This window comes from Polyodon spathula, chromosome 23 (assembly GCF_017654505.1).
Source record: "Polyodon spathula isolate WHYD16114869_AA chromosome 23, ASM1765450v1, whole genome shotgun sequence".
NCBI classification, from domain to species: domain Eukaryota; kingdom Metazoa; phylum Chordata; class Actinopteri; order Acipenseriformes; family Polyodontidae; genus Polyodon; species Polyodon spathula.
Genome location: NC_054556.1, coordinates 25,956,357 through 25,977,800, shown reverse-complemented (window position 1 = coordinate 25,977,800; position 21,444 = coordinate 25,956,357). Strand labels below are relative to the sequence as shown.

General features: G+C 44.0%; 3 protein-coding genes across 7 annotated transcripts; 2 read left to right on the top strand and 1 right to left on the bottom strand.

Moving 5' to 3' along the window:
* Nucleotides 1–5,470: 5,470 nt before the first annotated feature.
* LOC121298198 (sorting nexin-21-like) lies at nucleotides 5,471–12,156 on the top strand. Of its 4 annotated transcripts, none has more exons than XM_041225141.1 (4): nucleotides 5,471–5,776; nucleotides 9,086–9,356; nucleotides 9,976–10,130; nucleotides 10,323–12,156. In XM_041225141.1, exons 2-4 carry the CDS (start codon nucleotides 9,101–9,103, stop codon nucleotides 11,046–11,048), a joined length of 1,137 nt encoding a protein of 378 aa, XP_041081075.1. In that variant the 5' UTR covers nucleotides 5,471–5,776; nucleotides 9,086–9,100; the 3' UTR covers nucleotides 11,049–12,156. The 4 variants fall into 4 exon arrangements, with proteins under 4 accessions (XP_041081075.1, XP_041081073.1, XP_041081072.1 ...); XM_041225139.1 differs by having other exon boundaries at nucleotides 5,597–5,776; nucleotides 8,308–9,356; XM_041225138.1 differs by lacking the exon at nucleotides 5,471–5,776 and having other exon boundaries at nucleotides 7,996–9,356.
* Nucleotides 12,157–12,652: 496 nt separating this feature from the next.
* On the bottom strand, nucleotides 12,653–21,347 carry LOC121297965 (acyl-coenzyme A thioesterase 8-like). 2 transcript variants are annotated; one of them, XM_041224617.1, is made up of 6 exons: nucleotides 20,935–21,347; nucleotides 15,498–15,634; nucleotides 14,928–15,153; nucleotides 14,294–14,451; nucleotides 13,919–14,110; nucleotides 12,653–13,815 (listed from the first exon to the last, which is right to left on the bottom strand). In XM_041224617.1, exons 1-6 carry the CDS (start codon nucleotides 21,066–21,068, stop codon nucleotides 13,697–13,699), a joined length of 966 nt encoding a protein of 321 aa, XP_041080551.1. In that variant the 5' UTR covers nucleotides 21,069–21,347; the 3' UTR covers nucleotides 12,653–13,696. The 2 variants fall into 2 exon arrangements, with proteins under 2 accessions (XP_041080551.1, XP_041080550.1); XM_041224616.1 differs by lacking the exon at nucleotides 20,935–21,347 and adding an exon at nucleotides 16,447–16,664.
* On the top strand, nucleotides 17,633–20,723 carry LOC121297966 (whey acidic protein-like). The gene is made up of 4 exons (XM_041224618.1): nucleotides 17,633–17,902; nucleotides 19,023–19,160; nucleotides 19,329–19,466; nucleotides 19,829–20,723. The coding sequence occupies exons 1-4, from the start codon at nucleotides 17,809–17,811 to the stop codon at nucleotides 19,960–19,962; spliced, it is 504 nt and encodes a 167-aa protein (XP_041080552.1). The 5' UTR covers nucleotides 17,633–17,808; the 3' UTR covers nucleotides 19,963–20,723.
* Nucleotides 21,348–21,444: the final 97 nt, after the last annotated feature.

Genomic DNA, 21,444 nt, shown 5'->3' with positions numbered 1-21,444 from the left:
ACAGAGCTGTAAACAGCTATCACTTTCTGCTGCCTGTTCAGAACAAGAAGTTTACAGCTCCACTGCTGCCATTTTTCCTTCTCAGTTTCTTGCTTTCTGGAAAGGTAACATATTAAGAACACTCTCAAACCAGTCTACTCCAGCACGCACCATCCTGTTTCTGTGAAAGAGAATGTACATCAGTAACGGTACAACATTGCTAAGAAACAGCTTCAGAATGCAGACAACAGGCGGTTTGTCACAACGCCAGGTTGCATTTTTCTTTTGCAAACACGATTTAAAAAGCTTTGATAAACAAGGGCCCATCTGAGCATTATTCGTGAAGCATTATCATGCTAGTAAATTCATTACATTCTGGCACTCGAAAGTTTGATGAATACAGACGCTGTATTTTTATGGCAAGTTGCTTCTGTGCCCAAGTTTATACTCTAGATGCCAGATCATTAAATCTTAGTGACAAGCAGCTCTCGTCTGGACTCCTATAAATGGCTCTTTGAGATGATTTTCTCATCAGTGTGATTAATAGCTGGTGCCGATTACCTTACATAATGTTCGGCGGGATCTTATGGGACTCAACAGGAGTGGTGGTGTCTGTAAATTACAAGCCTTTTTTATTTCACAGATATCAAATAACATTTCAAATGCCACAGGTGTTAATCATGTCATCTAAATGCATGATTCCACGTGCCAGCAGCACGCTTTACCACCTATAATACGAGCAATACATTCTAGAGAGCACATCACACTAGCTGAGGGAACATGAAGCCACTTTGTGGCTTGAAAAGGTTTCAGGCAACTGCATGGCACACCAGGGGTGGCATCAGCAAAGTTGCCTCAAACTAGGTCTGCTGGTCTCCTGGAACCAGGTTTCAAGCCACTGTTCCTGAAAAAGTGGCTTTGTGTTCCCTCAGCTTTAATTTGTAATATACAGAGAGAAGAAATGATTATGTAATTGTACACCTGGGGAGCATTGAAGCCAGGATTTTATTGTGACTCAAACTATTGTTTGGGGTTTGGATGATAAGCATTTCCAGTGTCACAGAATCCAACAATTGTCCAAGACAATGACTTCTACAGTGATACACCACACACTGACACTCACTCACTCACCCACCCACCCACACTCACTCACACTCACATGGTAGAATCAGCTGCTCTCTTACGTGCAAAGGCAATTCACTGTTTATTTACTGTTTTGTTTTTTTCTAAGAGTTTCTTCTTGTATTCACTTTGGGTTAGCAAAAGAAACTCATTAGCTCATGAAATAAATATACCCAGCCCAAAATAGCAAGTCTGGAGGGGGCTATCCCAGCCAATAAATGTAAAAAAAAAGAACACCTGTAAACAATAAGAGATTGTCTTCAAAGCAAAGCGTTCTGTGTCTGAATCACAAGCTCTTTGTGTACACAGAGACTCACACACCGCAGATCATATTGCTGAGGCGCCCATATTCTCTAAATTATTGATTTAGGGTTTATTCCGTTCATTCCCTATCGCATTGTTATTGATGCTAAAGAATGACATGCTGTTCTGCTTAAAATAAGTAGCACTGTTTGTAAACAGCAATATTATTAAAACAGATCAAGTTTAAAGTGTGTAGACAATGGAGCAAATCAACACACATTCACAATTTAAATACAATTAAAAGAAAATCATGCAAGCATATTGCTTTCATTTAAATAGATATTTTAACCCATTGATTGCCTGTGCTGATATAAAAACTGATGGCTGTTTGTAGTTTGGCCATGGGAGCAGAAATACATGAACACATTTCTTTAAAAGTCATTTGTTTTTCTTTTATTTATATATAGGTAAAACTCTGGACCTTTTAGAATCCCAAAATATTAAACGGCTGCTATTAAATAATGAGCTTGTGGGTATTTTAGGTTGTTTTGCAATTTGAACAAAACATGCATTAGGTCACACCAAGACCTCACAGAAAGCAGGATCTATAGATACAAGTGTCATTGTCTTTCATCCACAAATGGACTGCCTCATTCCTCCCTGTTGTGCCACCTGGTTCACAAAGACATGTTTAAAGTCCCTTTACAAACGTGCATTGCACCATACCATGGGAAAAGCATAGCAAAGTGTAGTAAAACAGAGTGAAAGCATAGTGAAAGCATGGTAAATCACAATGTATGGTACCGTGTTGACATGCAGAGCATCACTAAACTTTAAACATGGATATGAAAAGGACTGTAACTCGTACGCTCTTTTTGAAAATGATTCTCAACAGTTTTTCTTTGAACATGTAACCATAAGGTACCCGACTTTTATTCTATCAGACCTTGATTTACACAGTTCCTCTTAAGAAAATAATTCCATTACCAGTTTTGGATAAGTACATATCTGCCTAAAAACAAACCAACAAACCAATAAAAGTGTTTTATATAGTCCTAGAGATTTTGCACATTTTCTTTGGGGGGGGGGGGGGGGGTTGGGGGGGGGGGGGGGGGTACTACCATAGAATCAACTTGTGCCATCTACCGAACGTCATGTCATGCATACACTTTAAATAATAATAATTAAAAAAATGTTTTTTGGACGCTTCTCACGCCACCCTTGGATTGCCCCTGTTGAGAACCACTGGGTAAATGTGATGGATTAGCTACTACAACAACAGCTCATATTAGCTGCTCATGCACATTTTACTTAGGGTTGTTGTGATCACAGGTTTTTGAAGATTCTGATCAATGTGAATTAAAGATTGCTAAATGACAAGCTTGGTGTCTTCTCACCCAAACTAAGCTGTATTAATAACAGTCAAAGTTGTAATAATAGTGAAAAACACTATATATATATATATATATATATATATATATATATATATATATATATATATATATATATATATATATATATATATATATATATATATAGTAACTCCTGAATGTGTCTAAGACTTTTGCCCAGCAGTGTATATATCTTTTTTGCACTGGTATTCCTGTCCTTAGATTCTGTATATCTGTGTCTGCATTCACCTGTATTGTCCTCTGTGAGGACCATGTGTGTGTGGGGGGGGGGGCCCACATGCCTGGTCTGATAGACAGACAGCGCCTGGTGTGACTCTCCATCTCCCATAGCCACAACACTTTATTCTTAGAAAAACAGCTGAGACATCCTTCAAGACACTCCCAACTAAATAAGGCAAGAGTCGGGCGGTAGTGGGGGGCTTTGCATCTCCGCAAACAGCTGCAACACACTACGTCCCAGCTAGGAATGTGAGGATTACTACGTCCCAGCTAGGAATGTGAGGATTACTACGTCCCAGCTAGGAATGTGAGGATTACTACGTCCCAGCTAGGAATGTGAGGATTACTACGTCCCAGCTAGGAATGTGAGGATTACTACGTCCCAGCTAGGAATGTGAGCATTACTACGTCCCAGCTAGGAATGTGAGGATTACTTTGGAGCAGTCATAGTATTTCTGTGAGGACTGGGCTGTCTTGTGGGCTAAAATACTTTGCAGTCATGCTGCAGGAAATGATGATTCGGTTATTCGGCTCACCTCTCCACAGGTGAGGGTCATTGGCATTGATTGGGATAATCAGACTGAAACAAGTGAAGAGACAGGTGTCTGGAGTTGTGATGATCGTTGTTCTCCAGAGTCTCAGACAAGCAGCAATCATCACAAATCCATGCTTTCTTTGCTTGTTTCGCTTGGAATGGTAAGCTAGCCCAGTCAACACCAATGGCCCTCACCGAATCATCGAACAATAGCGCAGTACTACTTTGCAGATCTTTGAATAGCCAATCAGAACACACATAATCTGGTAATCAAGGCTTTAGTTATTCTGGGATTCATTCAGTCGTTGAATAGTAGACTTTGGGCTTTCTGATTGGCAGACAAAGCTATCCTGTTGTTGTTGTAATGGCTCCCATACATCACTAAAACACACTGGTGGTCTAAACATCAAACTCCCTGATCACACCTAGCTAGACTCCCACAGCACTCGTACTGTCCCCCTGCTTTTACGAAATACAAAATAAAAAGCTTTTTTTTTTTTTTTTTTTAACCCATCATTCGGCAAACCTTTTCAGCTTTATCCGTGCAGGACATTAATGAGTCTTGCCTCGCAGGTTAGATTGAGCGCTCGTTTGTTATAGAAGACACACTCTGCTTTCTCATGTTAACTTTGTACTGTTATTATGTGTGATTATCCTTTACCATGCTTTTACTAGGGTTACCAGATGACTCCATATACATTAGGACAGTTTGAGACAATTCAGGCTTTTCAACTCCCACCGCAATGCATTCTGGTAAGTGTAGTCCGGCTGTGAAAGGTACCTGAGACAGGTAAAGCATACCAGAATGCATTGCAATGTGAGTTGAAAAGCCTGAACTGTCCCAAACTGTCCAAGTGTACGTGGAGTCATATGAAAAGCCTGGCTTTTACTGTTCTTCACTATGAAAGTTCTGCAGCTGCTGTTCTAACTGGTTTTGTCATATCTGCCCCGTGCATAGCACAGTTCAGTTGCTGCTTCCTTCACCAGACCTGCTCTGAACAAACTGAAGATCTTCAGATCATGCACAACAACCACTTTATCCTGTTCTACCGGACTGAAGCTTTAACATGTGTGTTGCAATGGTAAAAAGAACAGTATTAAAAAGTGGTAAGCAAGGTAATAATAATAATAATAATAATAATAATAATACATGCACAGACAAGCATGGTAATGTAAATACAATGTCTTGAAAGTTCAAGCACTATAATTGTAAAAGCAACAGATGTAGTATTTTATTATGTAGTCATTTAGCAGGCACTTTTATCTAAAGCGATTTACAGACTTGGGCGTGAACTATGCACCACAACTGTTGCTGCAGAGTCACCTACAATAGGACCTCGGTCTTTCGTTTCATGCGAAGGACGGGACACAAGAAGTGTAGGACTTGCTCAGGGTCACACGCAGTGCGTCAGTGGCTCAGCTGGGACCCCCTGGTAACAAGCCCCTTACATCAACCACTAGACCACAGTGCCAGAGAGTGCCACAGATTAGCAGAGTCTCACTCTCATTGCAATGTGAGATAACACTTGATTAATGCAACATGAGACAGCTTTTCAACTGTTATCAAGTTACTCGTAATTCGATGTATGCAGCGGTTTGTTTTTACGAGGAACACTAATAAATAATTACTGTGTACTGAAGACACAACTGATTATCTGTGAAACTGGTTTACACTCACTACCAATTTGCATTAGCTGGTTTATCTAAACATTTGAACTCAGCAATCATATTATGTATAAATGCAGTGCACACAGCGTAAAACTGAGAATCGTATGCCACCTATGCCAACATTTAAAAAAAAAAAAACTTGTGTTCAAAATTAATGCATGTTCCGTATTTAAAAAAAAAAAAAAAACTGTATAAATTGTTTAAAGTAAAAATAACGCATGCATATGAGTATAATCATCGTATTGTTTGGTAGCCTAATTTTGCTCCGGGCTAAAAGCACTATTGTTGTATCCCAACTTCATCCTGATCTCGCAGTTCCTCCCTTCCCTTCCTGATTGTCAGACTCGCCGACAAGGGAAAAAGGGCGGCGCAGGTCGGATCGGCGCTGGATAGTTCAAGTGCAACCGTCTTAGCTTTATGAAGGAAAACTTTTTTTTTTTCTTTTCTTTTGTCAAACGTTTACACTTGAAAAACCCTCCACCGAGGAACGAGTTACGGGTCTTTCTGTTGCCAAGAGCGCTGGAAAAGGAATTACACAAACAACAACCGAGCGAGCCGGTTTTAAAAGCCGTGGACTGACCTCGTCGACAGAAGAAAAGTAAGTTGGAATAATTATCTCTGTGTATTAAAATCTGTGTTTGTTTACACTGCGAGGGACATTATTTGTGCGCCCTTTTCAACGGTGCAGCGCGGGTTCGGTTGTTAATATGAATGCAATTAACTTATTATTTGCATGATTCCATTATTTCTGGAAATGTGCAGCGAAATCGGAATCCGTAATAACACAGTATTTTGTAACGGTGGGGTGGGGGGTGCTGCAAACAGTTTGACTTTGATTTGTTTGACTTTTAAAAAGTCTATTATTTACCAAACAGAAATAATAATGGGGGGGGGGGGGGGTTTTATTTTTAAATTAAAATCCTTAATCCCGGTCACGACTAGTAAGCAGCTATCACTTCGTCCAAACACACATAGCCCGTAGGCCTCATACTAACACATCGGGAGATGGTTAATTACATTGGGACCACAGGAAAGTAGGTACTTTTTAAATTTAATTTCCTTGAAAATCACAAGCGGATTTTATTAGTTAGCTAGACCATAGAAACCCCAAGTTAAACATTGCAACTGTGTGATATAAACTCGTGTTGCTGCTGAAAGTACCGTAATACTCGAACCTAATGTTGTGTTTAGTGGAATGACGTCACCAGCGCTGTGGTGGCTTGTGAATTACAGTTAGCGGAAGATAGGACTGTTGGAATAAAACAGAAAAAATAAAAATAAGCACAAGCGTAACTAAGGATTTGCGTTTAACTAAATAACATAATTACTAATATGTCTTTTCACTCAAAAGCTGCAGTGTCCAACGATCTATTTAAGATAATACTATCAAACTGTATAATTCACTGGTGAATATTTTACCATTTCAGTTAACAAATGACTATTTTACTCACGCCTCCAGTTTATCTAATTAGAAACGTGTTGGCTTTCGGCTTTCAGCTTCCACCCTCCTTGAAGTCCTGTCACTCAGAACTACAGCCCCTAAATGGAATGGGGTTGCGAGAGCTATGGGGAATAAACATTTTTAAAGCTGCTTATTTGTTTTTTCCTGATAATATTTAGTTTATGAAAACCTCAGTGTGGCACTGCGTCTTTGAGCTGTGCTGTAGTGTTTCACTTTAGATCTGCGTCTTTGAGCTGTGCTGTAGTGTTTCACTTTAGATCTGCGTCTTTGAGCTGTGCTGTAGTGTTTCACTTTAGATCTGCGTCTTTGAGCTGTGCTGTAGTGTTTCACTTTAGATCTGCGTCTTTGAGCTGTGCTGTAGTGTTTCACTTTAGATCTGCGTCTTTGAGCTGTGCTGTAGTGTTTCACTTTAGATCTGCGTCTTTGAGCTGTGCTGTAGTGTTTCACTTTAGATCTGCGTCTTTGAGCTGTGCTGTAGTGTTTCACTTTAGATCTGCGTCTTTGAGCTGTGCTGTAATGTTTCACTTTAGATCTGCGTCTTTGAGCTGTGCTGTAGTGTTTCACTTTAGATCTGCGTCTTTGAGCTGTGCTGTAGTGTTTCACTTTAGATCTGCGTCTTTGAGCTGTGCTGTAGTGTTTCACTTTAGATCGGTGTCTTTGAGCTGTTCTGTAGTGTTTCACTTTAGATCTGCGTCTTTGAGCTGTGCTGTAGTGTTTCACTTTAGATCCATCATCGGGTGTGCTTGATGGAAAATCGCTGGCGGTCCAGACATTTTCCCACAGATTTTTCATTGCCAATCTGTACAGTATATATAACAATATTGGAGCACGTAATTAGCATAACTAATGCAAAACTACTACAGCAAAACATTTTTGCAAAGTAGTGCGCTTTATTTTTCAATTATGTGTCACCTTTAGAAGTTTCCCATATTAAAAGCATAGAAAACTGTAATCAAGCATAGTGAAAGAATGGGAAGGCATCGATAGGTAAGCACTACATTCACAAGCACCGGACGTTCACCCACAAAAACACAGTAAATCTGAAGAATTTGCAAACTGTCTCGCAACAATTGTGACACCTCCCTGTCCCTGGGCTCCAAGGCTCACAGAAGGAAGAGAGGTGTGAAACAGAGATGCATGTGTCAGAGCTCTGTAAATCTTGTTCTGCAACAATAGATCACTTCCTCAGTTCTCCTCTCTGATCACTGGCACACACTACTTCCCCCAAACCTTACTGAAAATAGATGGGTTGGGGGGGGGGGGGGTGGGGGGGTGGGTGGGGGGGGGTGGGGGGGGTGGGGGGGTGGGGTGGGGTGGGGGGGGGGGGTGGGGGGGGGGGGGGGGGGTGGGGGGGGTGAAATAGTGTTGGACAAAATACATATTTTCCATTTACTTTTGTTTTCCCCATTGCTTTATATGGGGGGAAAAATTGCATCCTATGAGTCTGTCATGCATTTGCATCTTCCATATGCCCCTTAAACACTAGGGGAGTTTTTTTTTTTTTTTATCTCTGTCCGCATGTGAGGTTGCCATGCATGAAAGGGTTAAACTAGCCTGGTGTTTTAGAATTTGTCTAATTGTTTGCCACAGTGTTTACAGAATAAGTGTACAGTTTAGGAAGTTAAAGCACACTGCTTACCTTGCCTCTGTCTGTGCGCTATGTGCAGTGCTGGCCCCACACTGTTTCTCACCTTGCCTCTGTCTGTGCGCAGTGCTGGCCCCACGCTGCTTCTCACCTTGCCTCTGCCTGTGCGCTGTGTGCAGTGCTGGCCCCACGCTGCTTCTCACCTTGCCTCTGTCTGTGCGCTGTGTGCAGTGCTGGCCCCACGCTGCTTCTCACCTTGCCTCTGTCTGTGCGCTGTGCGCAGTGCTGGACCCACGCTGCTTCTCACCTTGCCTCTGTCTGTGTGCTGTGCGCAGTGCTGGCCCCACGCTGCTTCTCACCTTGCCTCTTGTCTGTGCGCTGTGCGCAGTGCTGGCCCCACGCTGCTTCTCACCTTGCCTCTTGTCTGTGCGCTGTGTGCAGTGCTGGACCCACGCTGCTTCTCACCTTGCCTCTGTCTGTGTGCTGTGCGCAGTGCTGGCCCCACACTGCTTCTCACCTTGCCTCTGTCTGTGCGCTGTGTGCAGTGCTGGCCCCACACTGCTTCTCACCTTGCCTCTTGTCTGTGTGCTGTGTGCAGTGCTGGCCCCACGCTGCTTCTCACCTTGCCTCTGTCTGTGTGCTGTGCGCAGTGCTGGACCCACGCTGCTTCTCACCTTGCCTCTTGTCTGTGCGCTGTGCGCAGTGCTGGCCCCACGCTGCTTCTCACCTTGCCTCTGTCTGTGTGCTGTGCGCAGTGCTGGACCCACGCTGCTTCTCACCTTGCCTCTTGTCTGTGCGCTGTGTGCAGTGCTGGACCCACGCTGCTTCTCACCTTGCCTCTGTCTGTGTGCTGTGCGCAGTGCTGGCCCGGGGACATGGCCTCTAAGTTGCTGCACAGGCTGCGGCGTAGCCTCTTCAGGGAGGTGACGCTGCAGCCCCAGCTGGGCGGCGCGGAGGACTTCCCCGAGAGCTCGGAGCTGGACGATGACACCGAGGGACTGTCCTCGCGGTTCAGTGGCACTCTCAGCTTCGAGGGGGAGCCGGAGCCGGAGGATCCGGAATTGAACTCGGAGTTGGACAGCGATTCGGATATCCTGGGGGATTCGGGAGAGAACGGCACGGAGATCGCAGGTACTGCTTCACCCAGTCTCTCGACGGCTTGAGAGTGCAGGGTGGCTACCAAACCACTGCCTTACCTTGTCTGATTGGACAGAACTAAAGTAAAAACAAAAAAGGGAGCAGTCATATAAAGATGTTTAATTTGGCCATTATTACAAGACACTTATATCCTGACGTTGAAAAACAGCAAATCGCGTTGTGGTCCATTATGCAATAGTTTCATGTTCTGTAGTAGTTTCCTGTTTTTCACAACAATCTGTTCCAACAAAAATCTATTTTATAGAGAAAACTAGGCTGTAACTTTGCTTTAGGTGCGATCAAAGTTTCACTAATTAATTTTCTCTTTTTCAGCACAAAACGTAGACAGGAAAAATTGAGTATTCCAGTAAGTGAACTTTGAGCTTTGTTTGAGAACGGTACTGGACATCTGTGTGTACAGCGATGTGTCTCGCATTGACAGTGGCTTATTGAAACATTCTCTTTGCTAAATATATGATGGGGGGGGGGGGTGTCAGAAGAAATGGATGAAAATGAGTAGCACTTAGATAGAAACAGAAACCTGGAATGGAGTAGCCCACAGGGATGAGATGAACTGGGCTGTCCTGATCCACTTTGATATCTTACCTTGCAGAGAGCAGCCCAGCCTGCCAACCACCAGCCCACAACATGCTGACGAAACAGCTGCAGGACAGCTGGAAGAAGAGCCGGACCCGGAGCATCCCTGAGAGACTGCTGTTCGAGGTGACAGATGCCAGTGTGGTGCAGGAGGGGACCTCCAAGTATGTGGTGAGTGCGTGAGTAGAGTTCCACTTGAAAACAAATTGTACCTCTTTAGATAATACTGTATGACTGGCGATGCCTCTTGGTATACTTGTGCTCCAAAAATTGAAAAAATTGATTGTTTAGCTGTATGACTTCATGAGACTTTAGGGATACACTCTCAAAAATGTATCCCTAAAATCCCCCTTTCTTCCTTAGCTGTACACTGTCCACGTGATGAAGTCAGGGCAGTTTGATAAAACCCCGTCATCGATCACGCGACGCTACACGGACTTCAACCGCCTGCACAGCCAGCTGAGGGGACTCTACAGGGATGAGATGCAGGGCATCTCCTTCCCCAGGAAGAAGCTGCGCAGGAACTTTGCCGCGGAGACCATTGCCAAGCGCAGCCGCGCCTTCGAGCAGTACCTGACTCACCTGTACTCACTGGCGGAGCTGCGCCGGGCCCAGCTTTTCCTGGAGTTCTTCTACCTCGGAGACCTGCAAGCGGGACAGAACCTGCTGAGGACTGGCCAGTACCAGGAGGCAGTGGGCTGCCTGCTCAACGCTCTGGGCCTGCAGGAGAAGCTGGGCTGTCGGCCGCAGGGCCACTGGATCTTCACGCTGGCCATCCTGGTAGCCAGCTTTCAGGAGCTGGAGCAGCCAGAGGAGGCTCAGGAGTACTGCGAGCGGGCACTCCAGGACCTGAGCTCCCCCTCGCTGGAGCGGCAGCAGCAGCACCCCCTGCTGGTGCCTCTGCTGCAGGCCATTGTCCATCTGTCTTGGAAGGTCTCCAAGGACAAGCGTCAGTGGGAGTCCCAGCTCCAGCAGCTGAGGGACTCAGGGGTGGATGTGAGCAGCCAGCCCAGCTTGAAGGAGTACCTGGTGAAGGAAAGCCTGGAGGGGAGTGAGGGAGGCAGGCACAAGGGGGACAACATGGCTTAAGCCTGGTTCCTACTGCAATCGCGTGACCATCTCTGATGGCAGTTTCTCTAGTCTGTTGGTCGTGCGACTGTCTGGGAAACTGGTTGCCGATAGGAAGGTTGGGATCAATTCATTTTTTTCAATTCCATTTTAAAATCAATACATTCCAAATCCAATGGCAAGTTGGAATTAGAATTGATGAGAAAAAGGAAATGCAATTGCAGTTGATCCCCAGCCCTGGTATCAAAGAAGTCTGGGTTTTTCCTTTCAACTGTGGACAAGTATGTTTATTAAAGACTTCACTGTTTTCCTATGCATGTAAACCAACACCACCTGTTCAATTTTTAACAAAACTATACATTATGTTTTTGTTTAATCTGAACTAGATCCCATTAGGGGGGTCAGGATTGGGAACCACTAACTGAGTGTATAAAGGGAACATTTTTGAGGCAGACTTGCCCAAGAGTAGCGAGTTATAGCCGAGAAGGTGTATGGCACTAGTGTCAAGAACCAAGAACTAAGAACTTAACAGTACTGTGGCCTAGTCATGTGTACAGCTACAGGATTTATTGTGGCCCGGGCACTTGATGAGAACTGAGATTCATATCTGTCCTGTGGTTTTAGAAGACAGAGATCTTGGCACTAAAGACTATGAGGCAGAAGTTACTAGTTCAGAAATAAAGTTCACCCTCTCTTTGGGAGTAGGGGTTGAGGCAGGGTGCTTTACCACCTTTTGTCGCTGCCTTGCTAAGCTGCTACCCTGGTGCTCACAAATAGGGAAACTCATATATTGGATTACCAGAGTGTGGGGGAAAGTGCTCAGCTGTTAGGTGCTGTGGCACAGTTGACATGGCTGCTATTACACTAAAGCCTAACACCACTCACTCTCACCATAGAGTGGAGTCAGTGTGACACCTACAAGCCTTTGAAGTTAAGCAGTGTATGACTTTGTTGCATCTTATTGTAGACTGTGGTATTTAGAAGTAATGCTGCTTAAGGTATAATTAGCTGTACACATGGATTATTTTTGGAATTAGTTTTATATAATATATATAGCCTGTAACGTCACCTTTTTCACTGGTCTTTGAATGTATATTTTTAATGTAAATAAATATCTTTTTAAACTCTAGCTTGTTTGTTTTTCCGTTGTGAAACATTACTTTCTGTATGACCAGAGGGAACAGGGTTTAAACAGTAGTGTACTAATACCAAAAAATATAGTGGGCTGTGAGAAACATTAGGATTGTAGGGAAGAAGCTTAGACAGTGAAAGAGAACACTAAGGCAGCTCCCTGTGACACATGCTCCTAATGATAAACCTCACTGAAACATTCTTGATATGCAAGGAGCTGTGACTCATTAGCCTGTGAGGAACAACAGACCCAAGCCTTTGTGGTGTTACTGTGTTTTGAAAACCACATTGCCTAGAGCCAGTCAGCATGGGCCAGGTCCTCTTCCTAATTTAAACTAGAAAACCCAGAGGAGTCCTTGCTGTTGTAAAACTGGAATCGGGTTGGGACCCAGGCGGTGATTTAGGAAGGAGAAAGAGACATCTTTCAGTCTCTTTGTACAAGAGGCTCTGACAATGTGGTATACTTGCTGAAGACCTCCGATCAGAGTAAAGGAAGTGCCAGGGACAACATATAAGACATGGGAGTTTATTGCTATATTCATTTAGCATGTGTTTTGAAAAGGGTCACAATATATTTTTATAGGTGTATTCCTTAATAATTAAAAAAACAAAACAACAAAAAAAACTGTTTAACATAAAAACAAATCGCTACGCCCCTCCTCCTTAAAAGGGGGACTTTACATTTTAGCAGTTTACTTTCATGCTATGTTACTTGAGGAGATTCACTGTTCATTTAGTTTACATCATTTAAACAATAAACCCCAGAGCCGCTCTTAGTGCAATTCACAGGTGAAGTGATTGAAAACCAGTCTGGTATAATCTGACTTCTTCAAGACAAATGGGACACATTCTGCATGTCCGCTCTTCTTTTCTAAACACTCATGAATTCAGTGCTGCTCTTAGACATTGAATTGAGTGGACAACAGCCCCAGGGAAGGGTCAGAGCTGGTTACTACACATGCTGTCACTTCCTCTCACGTGGCAGTGCTCACTGGCTGCAAGTCACTCACTCACAGTGTGCAAATACGCTGATCGATTTCGACTGCTGTGACTGGGGTTCACAGAAACCAGTAAGCCCAATACCAGGGGTAGACATTGTGTTGCACCAGCGGGGAGCCCTGAACAGAACTCTAACTATGAATGTCGTGAGGACAGTCTGGTTCTGATCGTGTAAATGTGAAATTATGAATCGATCTGTTAAGGGTCTTGGTTGTCTTTAGAACTAGTATAACTATATAACTGAACAAAACTTTAAACAGCTTCAAGTTGTCCAAAACCTGTAACTCATTTCAAAGATGCTGAGAGCTGTAATGTTGGACTACCTAATGTTATAGAGTAGTCCAAGATTACTGAAACCATCCCTTTGACTTAAGAATTTTCATAGCCAGACTTACAGAACTGTCAAAAACACATCAAAGATTAACTTTATCTGTGTTCTTTTTTTGTGTCAGTTTGGAATCAATTCCAGCATTTTCACCATGCTGACAGAAGAGGAATGAGGCCCATGTGCACTATGCAGACTGCCCTCTTACAAGTCCCTACAGCTTGCTCTGACTGGGCACCTGCCTGACTCGTAATACCCCCTCCTGTGCACACGAGGCCGCCAGCACTCCATCACGCCTCCACAGCCGCCCCTGGACCAATCCCCTGCTGCCTCCTGCAGAACAGCAAAGCAGTGGAATTTCAATGCCGAGGAACACAGCAGCAACATGCACAAACACCAAATAGTGGAACCACAGAACACAATTGTCCTTCCTTACCTGCCCAGGGGCTCTCACATTCGTACAGCATCCATTCGTCAGTTCGAAAGGAGCTGTGGAACCACATTGCGTGGTCGAGAGAGGCGGTGAAGTGCGTCTTATGCTGGGGGTAGGGCAGCAGTGCTGTGCCCAGGAAGTAGTAGTCCGACACATAGGCAGCAACGCAGCAGTGCAGTTTCATATCGCTGTCACCTGCCAGGCAAGCAGAAGGTGCAGTCAGGCAAGGGATGAGTTGAAGGGTCACTGCAGAACAGTTCTCTTCATGGAGGACTGGTTACACCAGCTACAGAACTATGGGAACTCATTTTTATCCTACACGAACATTGTCACTTTATATTGCAATATTTCTGAACAACCTGTCGTTCTGCTCCTTACCAATATGTCCCCGGGCTCGAACCCAGAACAGCTTCTTGGGCTCCATTGCCACCCTGTGGTAAATATCAGGTGGGTTCACTGGTTTGATTTCGATTGGCACCTCCTGGGCCAGCAGGTTATTCAGTCCCAGTTTGTATTTGTCGGCCAGGTTTGGATCGCTGAAATAAAATCCAGGGCAGAGTTGATTGAGGTGCAGAACAGGTGTACCATAACCAAATAATACTTAATGACAAAGTAGCTTAAAATAATATTTCACTCATTTATATGATACATGTATAAAGGATGGAAATAAGAGTTTTACTATGAGTTTAATAAGACACACCTGACCTTGTTACCTATACACTGGGGGTAATCAAGCACATATTCAAACCTGCAATGGGTGAACCTGCTATGCAACAGGAGTCTTACTTCCACCCATCATAATGTTCCTCTAAATCTGCTTCTACTTTGAGCTTCTCTATGCAGCCCTAAATGCTGGGAATGAACAGCTGCCTTCATTCCACTCAAACCACATGACCTTTCAACCCTCTACACGTCACTTCTATAGAGAATGCACAAACCGGGCTGGCAGAGCAATTAATGGGGACCTAGAGCAGCAGTTAAAATGACACTGAAGGGAATTCCTCTTTCACACCTGAGGTATTTCTGGATGAGCTCCTCGACGCTGTGCAGGTCTTCTGGAGGAGGTACGCTCGGCATGGTGAACTGGTGCTGCACAGGGCTGGGCTGTGATTGGTGGAAAGATGCCTGGCAGATGAGGATGGGCTGTCCGTGCTGAATAGCTTTCACTGAACGCACGCTGAAGCTTCTCCCATCGCGGGTCCGATCTACCTGGTACAGAACGGGCACTTTCGGGTCTCCTGTGTGGGACAGGTGATTGGGGAAGTGGCATCAGAGGGTACAAAGCTGACTTTCTTGAGCTGCCTTAAAACTCCATATGGTATAGAAGGAGGACGAGACCAACTATGGTTTTTACATGCACAGGTTCAGATTTGAAGCTAGGTTTTTAGGTTTTAGGTCCTATGCCATTCACAGAGCTATCAACTTCAAATTAACCTTTATGATCATATGTGAAAAAATCTGACTAAAATCATGTGAAATACAAATCACATTTAACTATACTGTATAGTATTGCTATATTTTCTAGAAATTCAGTAATAAGAAATGAAAGCAGTGGCACACTTATCTCTAGGAAAGGGCTCACCTGCTCGTACGAAGTAGCAGTGTAAGGAATGGGCAGAGATGTCCTCACTCACTGACTTGGCTGCTGCAACGAGAGCCTGTCCTACAATCTGCCCACCGAACAAGCGCTGAGTCCGGGGCACCCAGTGGTGAGTTCCCCTGAGGGAAGAGAACACACCGTAGATATATTGTAATGGGGTTTCCAGCAGCCCATCAAAGGAACAGACTGACTGTGAAGACACACCTCTGACACAGAATAATGCTGAGCCAGTACCTGCTGTTCACTGCAGGTGTCTGACTAGCTCCAGTATAGCCCCTCCACCATCCTCTACTACTGCAGTAGCTTAAATGCACTGGACATAAATACATCACAAGGCATTCTGCATCACATCCAGTAATCCATTACAAGATGCAACATCCAAGATGCAATGTTATTTAAATGTCTATATACAAGTATATAGACATTTAAATAACATTTTTAAATAACAGGCATGCAAGCTTATCATGCACACATATTCCCCAAATATATAACTTTGACATTTATACATGCATGCATCTAACCCCACAATACACACCTTCTGTGTCAGTTATTACACACGCTGCATGTATTACAGCTGGCGTGGGCCCCATTTATAAATGAATTACAAACACAGATACATGATACACATCATCTTCAGCTCTGTGAGGTCCATAATTCTCAAGCTAACGTCACATCTGTACAAGAATTAGCCTTCTTAGTGCACCAAAAACAGACGTCATAATGCGTTTGCTAAAATAACAGTAATAGCAACAACAAATATGTATATTGCAAGTATGTTGTGTGTCATATTGATTGTATTATTCTGTAATACGAATGTGTGTTTCTGCATACGCATCTAAATACTATCATGAATGAATTATAAAGGCTGCACGCAGGTGCATCTCGTTCCAAACAGCGAGTATCTTTGACAGGCCGACTCCAGCTTGAATACCTGTACAGGTCGGTATCAAGTTCTTCCAGGTTTAGGACACTGGTTACCAAGACGCTGCGCAGGTCCGGTTTGGGCTTGGGGTCACCGGTGTGAGGGGAGTCGGTACCCGGCTTGGGGTCCATAAGTTTATCCGCCTGGTGAAATTTCTCTCCGGAGACAGACGCGGCCATGTTGATTATGACATGAATCTCGTCATGTGAGCGGTTCAGGGGTCACGGGAGACAGGGTCGAGGATCGTGCTTCTCGACGTGTTTTTTTTTTTTTTTTTTTTTTTTTTTTTGCTTTCTTATGTTTTGCACCCTGAAAATGAAGCGGAAGTCCTGTATTCTGTCAGCTGAAAACCGTTTTTCTGGATGATGCGCATTTAAAGTTTTGCACCCAGAACATGCAATTCTGTTTTATAATCAGCGGTGCCGTGTCGCCTTACCTAGGAAATGTAGTTCTGCTTTTGTAGGGATGTCGCTTTGCAGTGTCATCTCGTTCAGCCTGCTCCACCCGAAGAGCCGCATGTGTTTAGAATGGTTCCCATGGAGACTGGTACCCACAAACACCCCTTGGTTTCATTGCAATTCAACAGATTGAACACAAGAGGGCGCTGTTCGGTTTACTAAGTCTGTTATGGTCAAAGTGAAAATAGTTATTGTATATCATTATTAATTAACAAAAAAAAAAAACATTTTTAGTAAACCAGTAATTACACTCAAATGATCAGGTGTATTGCATTATGATATCCGCAATTGTGTTTTTCATTTTTTTATTTTACTAATCAATAAAAACATTATTCATAATGTTGCATTTTTGTTGTACGTTTTCTGTTATATGATGTTTAAAAGATAATAATATACCCGTTACGAAGCACTGTAGTGATGTGGGAGCACAAACTGCTATTAAATTATTTGCGTTGTCACAGCAGACTCCTTTACGGGGGAATTATTTGGAAGCGTTAAAGGAAATTGTTGCTATGACGTTTTTTTACATTTTGGCAGCGAACCAATAATCCCAAACGGACCTTAACTCTTAATAGCACTTAGCAGCTTTACAGATAAGACTTTTTATCTTAACTGCCCCCATTTGTCTTTCAATCACATTTGTTCTTATATACAAATTTAAAAAGATGACTGTTTGGAACAAAACCCGGGGGTTTATTTGTGGACCAGGAAAATAAATGACTACGGTAAAAAATAAATAAATAAATAAATAAATAAATAAAACATTGAAAAGGGCAGACACTAGGATGGAGAACCTTGGTCGCTGCCCGGCGCCCCCTGTACCCCCTGTACCCCCCTCCCTCTCTTTCTGCGCTTTTGCCTGAGCTGGTTTTTACTCCCTCAACGCAATCAAACTCTGCCGGCAGAAGAGACGATGAAGGCGGGCGAGACTTACTTTCTGCTGGCGATTCTCTGTGCTTTGGGAACATGGCTGCATTTAGCCGCTGCCACCGGACACAACTCCACAAGTAAGATGCATTTATTTTATTTAATAATAGCCTAGGCGGGCGTGGGAATAATAATAATAATAATAATAATAATAATAATAATCATTTTGTGACTTTACTCATATACTTTTACTAGCGACTATATTGCATGCCTTATTGTATTGCGTTGTTCGGTTATTTTTCGCAGGTAGGCTGTTTTGGGGATGTTTTGAAAAAACTGTACACTGGGCTTTCCACACACTTCCTTTGATCTTTCGCCGGAACCCTTATTTTGTTAGTGAAGAGCTGTATAGAAGGACCAGGACCCCTTTTTATCTAAGTGCGAAGGGTATAGAGTTTTTTGACACAGTATGTGATTCATGCTCATTTATCTTCTCAGTCATGCTCCACTTTATGGAGACGTTGTTACTGACAGTCCACTATGCTTCCTTTTCCATTTCCAATGTACGGTCTGAAGCTTCCCTCTCTTTTGATTTGATTAAAGCCAGTGATTTTTAGAATTTGCATATTATGTGCCAACGTTACTGGAATCGCACAGCGCAGCTTTTTTCCAGAGTGGTCTACGATTCTTGGCATTGTGACGCAGCTCTTACCAACAAACTTCTCTAGCTGTCTCGGATCAATTGTGTGTTCTTATTTGGTCGGTAGACGTTAGCTGAAAGCACATTGTTGGATCAGCGGTGAATAGGCTGCAGTGTTAGCTGACTTGGCTGAGGGCAGCTAGCACCATCTGGCTAATTGAGCAGACCTCAAAAATTCAGACTTCAAGCCAAACACTGTGTTTGAGAACAGAACAGTTACCTAAGAGTGGCTGCTGCCGGCGGTGCTGTGCAAGCTACAGCTGTCTGGACAATGCATTCACTTCCTTCTCAGATAACGGCAACCAAGTGGAAGTCTTGTAGAAGCAGCTGGTTACTGTGACACAAACAGGCAATAGCTCCTTACAGTGATGTCAGAGTGTGACTGGGGTTAAAAGTTGTTTGCCATGGCATGTACAGTTGTTATATACTGAGCCACAGAGTGCCTATAATATATGCCTCACGCACCATTGGGATTCGTGATTAGATATGGTTCTGTATACAGTGTTGCAGGCACCCTCTGATGACAGCTGACACTGTGGTTCTTTCTGACCCACACACAGTGGTTAAGCCGGGTCACTGTCCCAGGAAGCTGCAGGTGGCCCCCTCCAAGCGGGCCTGCGTCTGTGATGAAGACTGTCCTGGGGATGACAAGTGCTGTGTCTTCGCCTGTGGATCTGTCTGCGTGCCCCCTGCTTTCAGTAAGGAAACACCTAATAAGATTGTGGGAATTGCAGAGTGTGAGATTCTCAGTTTCCAGTTAAGGGAGGGCATGTGCAATGTACTTTACGTAGCGATTTTTGCGTGCTCTTTGCTTCTATGCCACCGATACTGTATTGTGTAAGTGTAACTGTGCCTGGGTGTTTCAGCAAAGCCCGGTGTTTGCCCACGGAGACAGCGCGGAGCCGGGATGTGTGCCGAGTTCTGTTCTGATGACAGCGACTGCCCCAAGGATGAGAAGTGCTGCAGCAATGGCTGTGGACACGAGTGCACAGCGCCATACACAGGTAGGGTCATGCATTGCACTAAATATACAGGATAGAGAGATAGGGAAGTGTATATCGAACAGCGCATTGAGATGTAAACTCTATAGCATTGGCGCATTTACGTACATATGTCCTGTGTGCTTGCTTAAAAGCAGCTTACTGAAGTTGAAGGCAGACTTGTTGTTGCAGACTACACCAAACCCTAATATTCGTTACCTGACCTTCTTAATTAACTGTAAAGCCTCCCATGTTGTGCCTGACTGGTAGCATCAGGGAGAGTATTCCTCATTCATAAACTCGCAGGTACGGTTGTAATCCACTGCAATGTTACACTGAAGCCTGATAAGGAGAGCGCTGTGCTGTTACCCTCCCTGTCTCCCCAGTGAAGCCAGGCCGCTGTGCTCGCCCCAAGGGAACCCACATGTGTGCCGAGTTCTGCTACCACGACGGGGAGTGTCCCGAGGAGCAGAAGTGCTGCCGCACCACCTGCGGCCACGCCTGCAGCGAGCCCTGCTGACCACACCCCACGCAGCAGGCTGCCTTTTATACTTGACCCTTCGTTTTGTAACTCTCTCTCTCTCTCTCTCTCCTCTCTCTCTCTCTCTCTCATGTTGTGCAGTGTGTCCGTATCAGGTTTTTAAACCAATAAAACGGCCTGGTTAGCCTTACATTTTCATTCCTTCCTGTCTTCCATAGAAACATTCAGATAAAAGCATTTGAGTGTTAGTGCTCTCTCTGTGTGAAAAACAAATCAACTTGGCTCAGTTAAGTGAGCACTCAAGTGTAAAGTGTGAAATACTGGGCCGAGCTCAGGTTAAGAGTACCCTAATAGTTTCTCAAGGTTGTGCAGAGCCAGGTAGCAGCTAGAAAGTTATTCTGAAGACATCCCTCCCCTCCCTCCCTCCCACAGGAAGAGGCTCCAGAGCCCTTTTTTAAACATGCCAACATGTTTTCCTAAACGTCTAGACCCTTTTGCACACATTCCAGAGAGAGAGAGAGAGAGAGAGAGAGAGAGAGAGAGAGGGAGGCAGGCAGGCTTTGGGACCAAACCGCTCGAGATGCCAAAAATCACATCACCCAATAGGGCTTTAACAAATATGGCAAGTGTGGATTACAAGTAGGAAAACAGGTCTGTGCTTTGCTTAACCCTTTCGTGCATGAAATATTCATATATTTTTCATTGACATTTATTTCAATTTTTTCCCCCACTGCTTTATATGGGGAGAAATATCATAATGCATTTGCGTTTTCTATGTCCCAAATGAAGACTAGAAGAGATTTTTTTAATCCGTCCCCATACGAGGTTGCCATTCACGAAAGGGTACACCTGTGCACTATGGGGGCTGTTATCAAAGTTAACTTGAGTAAATCTGTTAATAAAATCCTGCAACTAAAAAGGCTAATCAAAATGTATGCAAAATGACTTACACATCAGACTACCTTCCCAAGCAAACTATGTACTCAAGCTGAAACACAAGAGCAAAGCTACCTTAGGAAACTAGAAGCACACTGCTTCAGGGAGCTGTAAAACGAACATCGGAAACTGGAAGCAGATTGCTTGGGGGAGCTGTTCCTTCTCCCAGTGTCCCTGCAGGGCTGCTCTTTGCTGGGGTCAGTCGGCATTGCCAGACAGTGCAGTCAGTCAATGGGGATGTGCCAAATGTTTTTTCTTTCTCCTCCCTTGGCAGTCTTGAAGTCTTTAACGAGAGGCAATGCAAGGCTTATGGAAGAGCTCATTGAGCTTGCACAGAACAATCAGACTGGGGTACTTTATGACAGCAAGAAGGGTTTCTACTGTCATCACATACATTTCCATTGCCAGTATAAATACCCCACCCACTGTCAAATGAAAGTCAAGCACAACTGAAGCAGGCAGCACATTCCTGTCCTGTATGCAAACTGAACAGGGTAACTGGCATATATAGTGCCAACAGAATGGGCTATGCTGCATTTACTCTAAGCTACAGAGGCACTGGGTTAATGGAAAAATAAAGTTTCC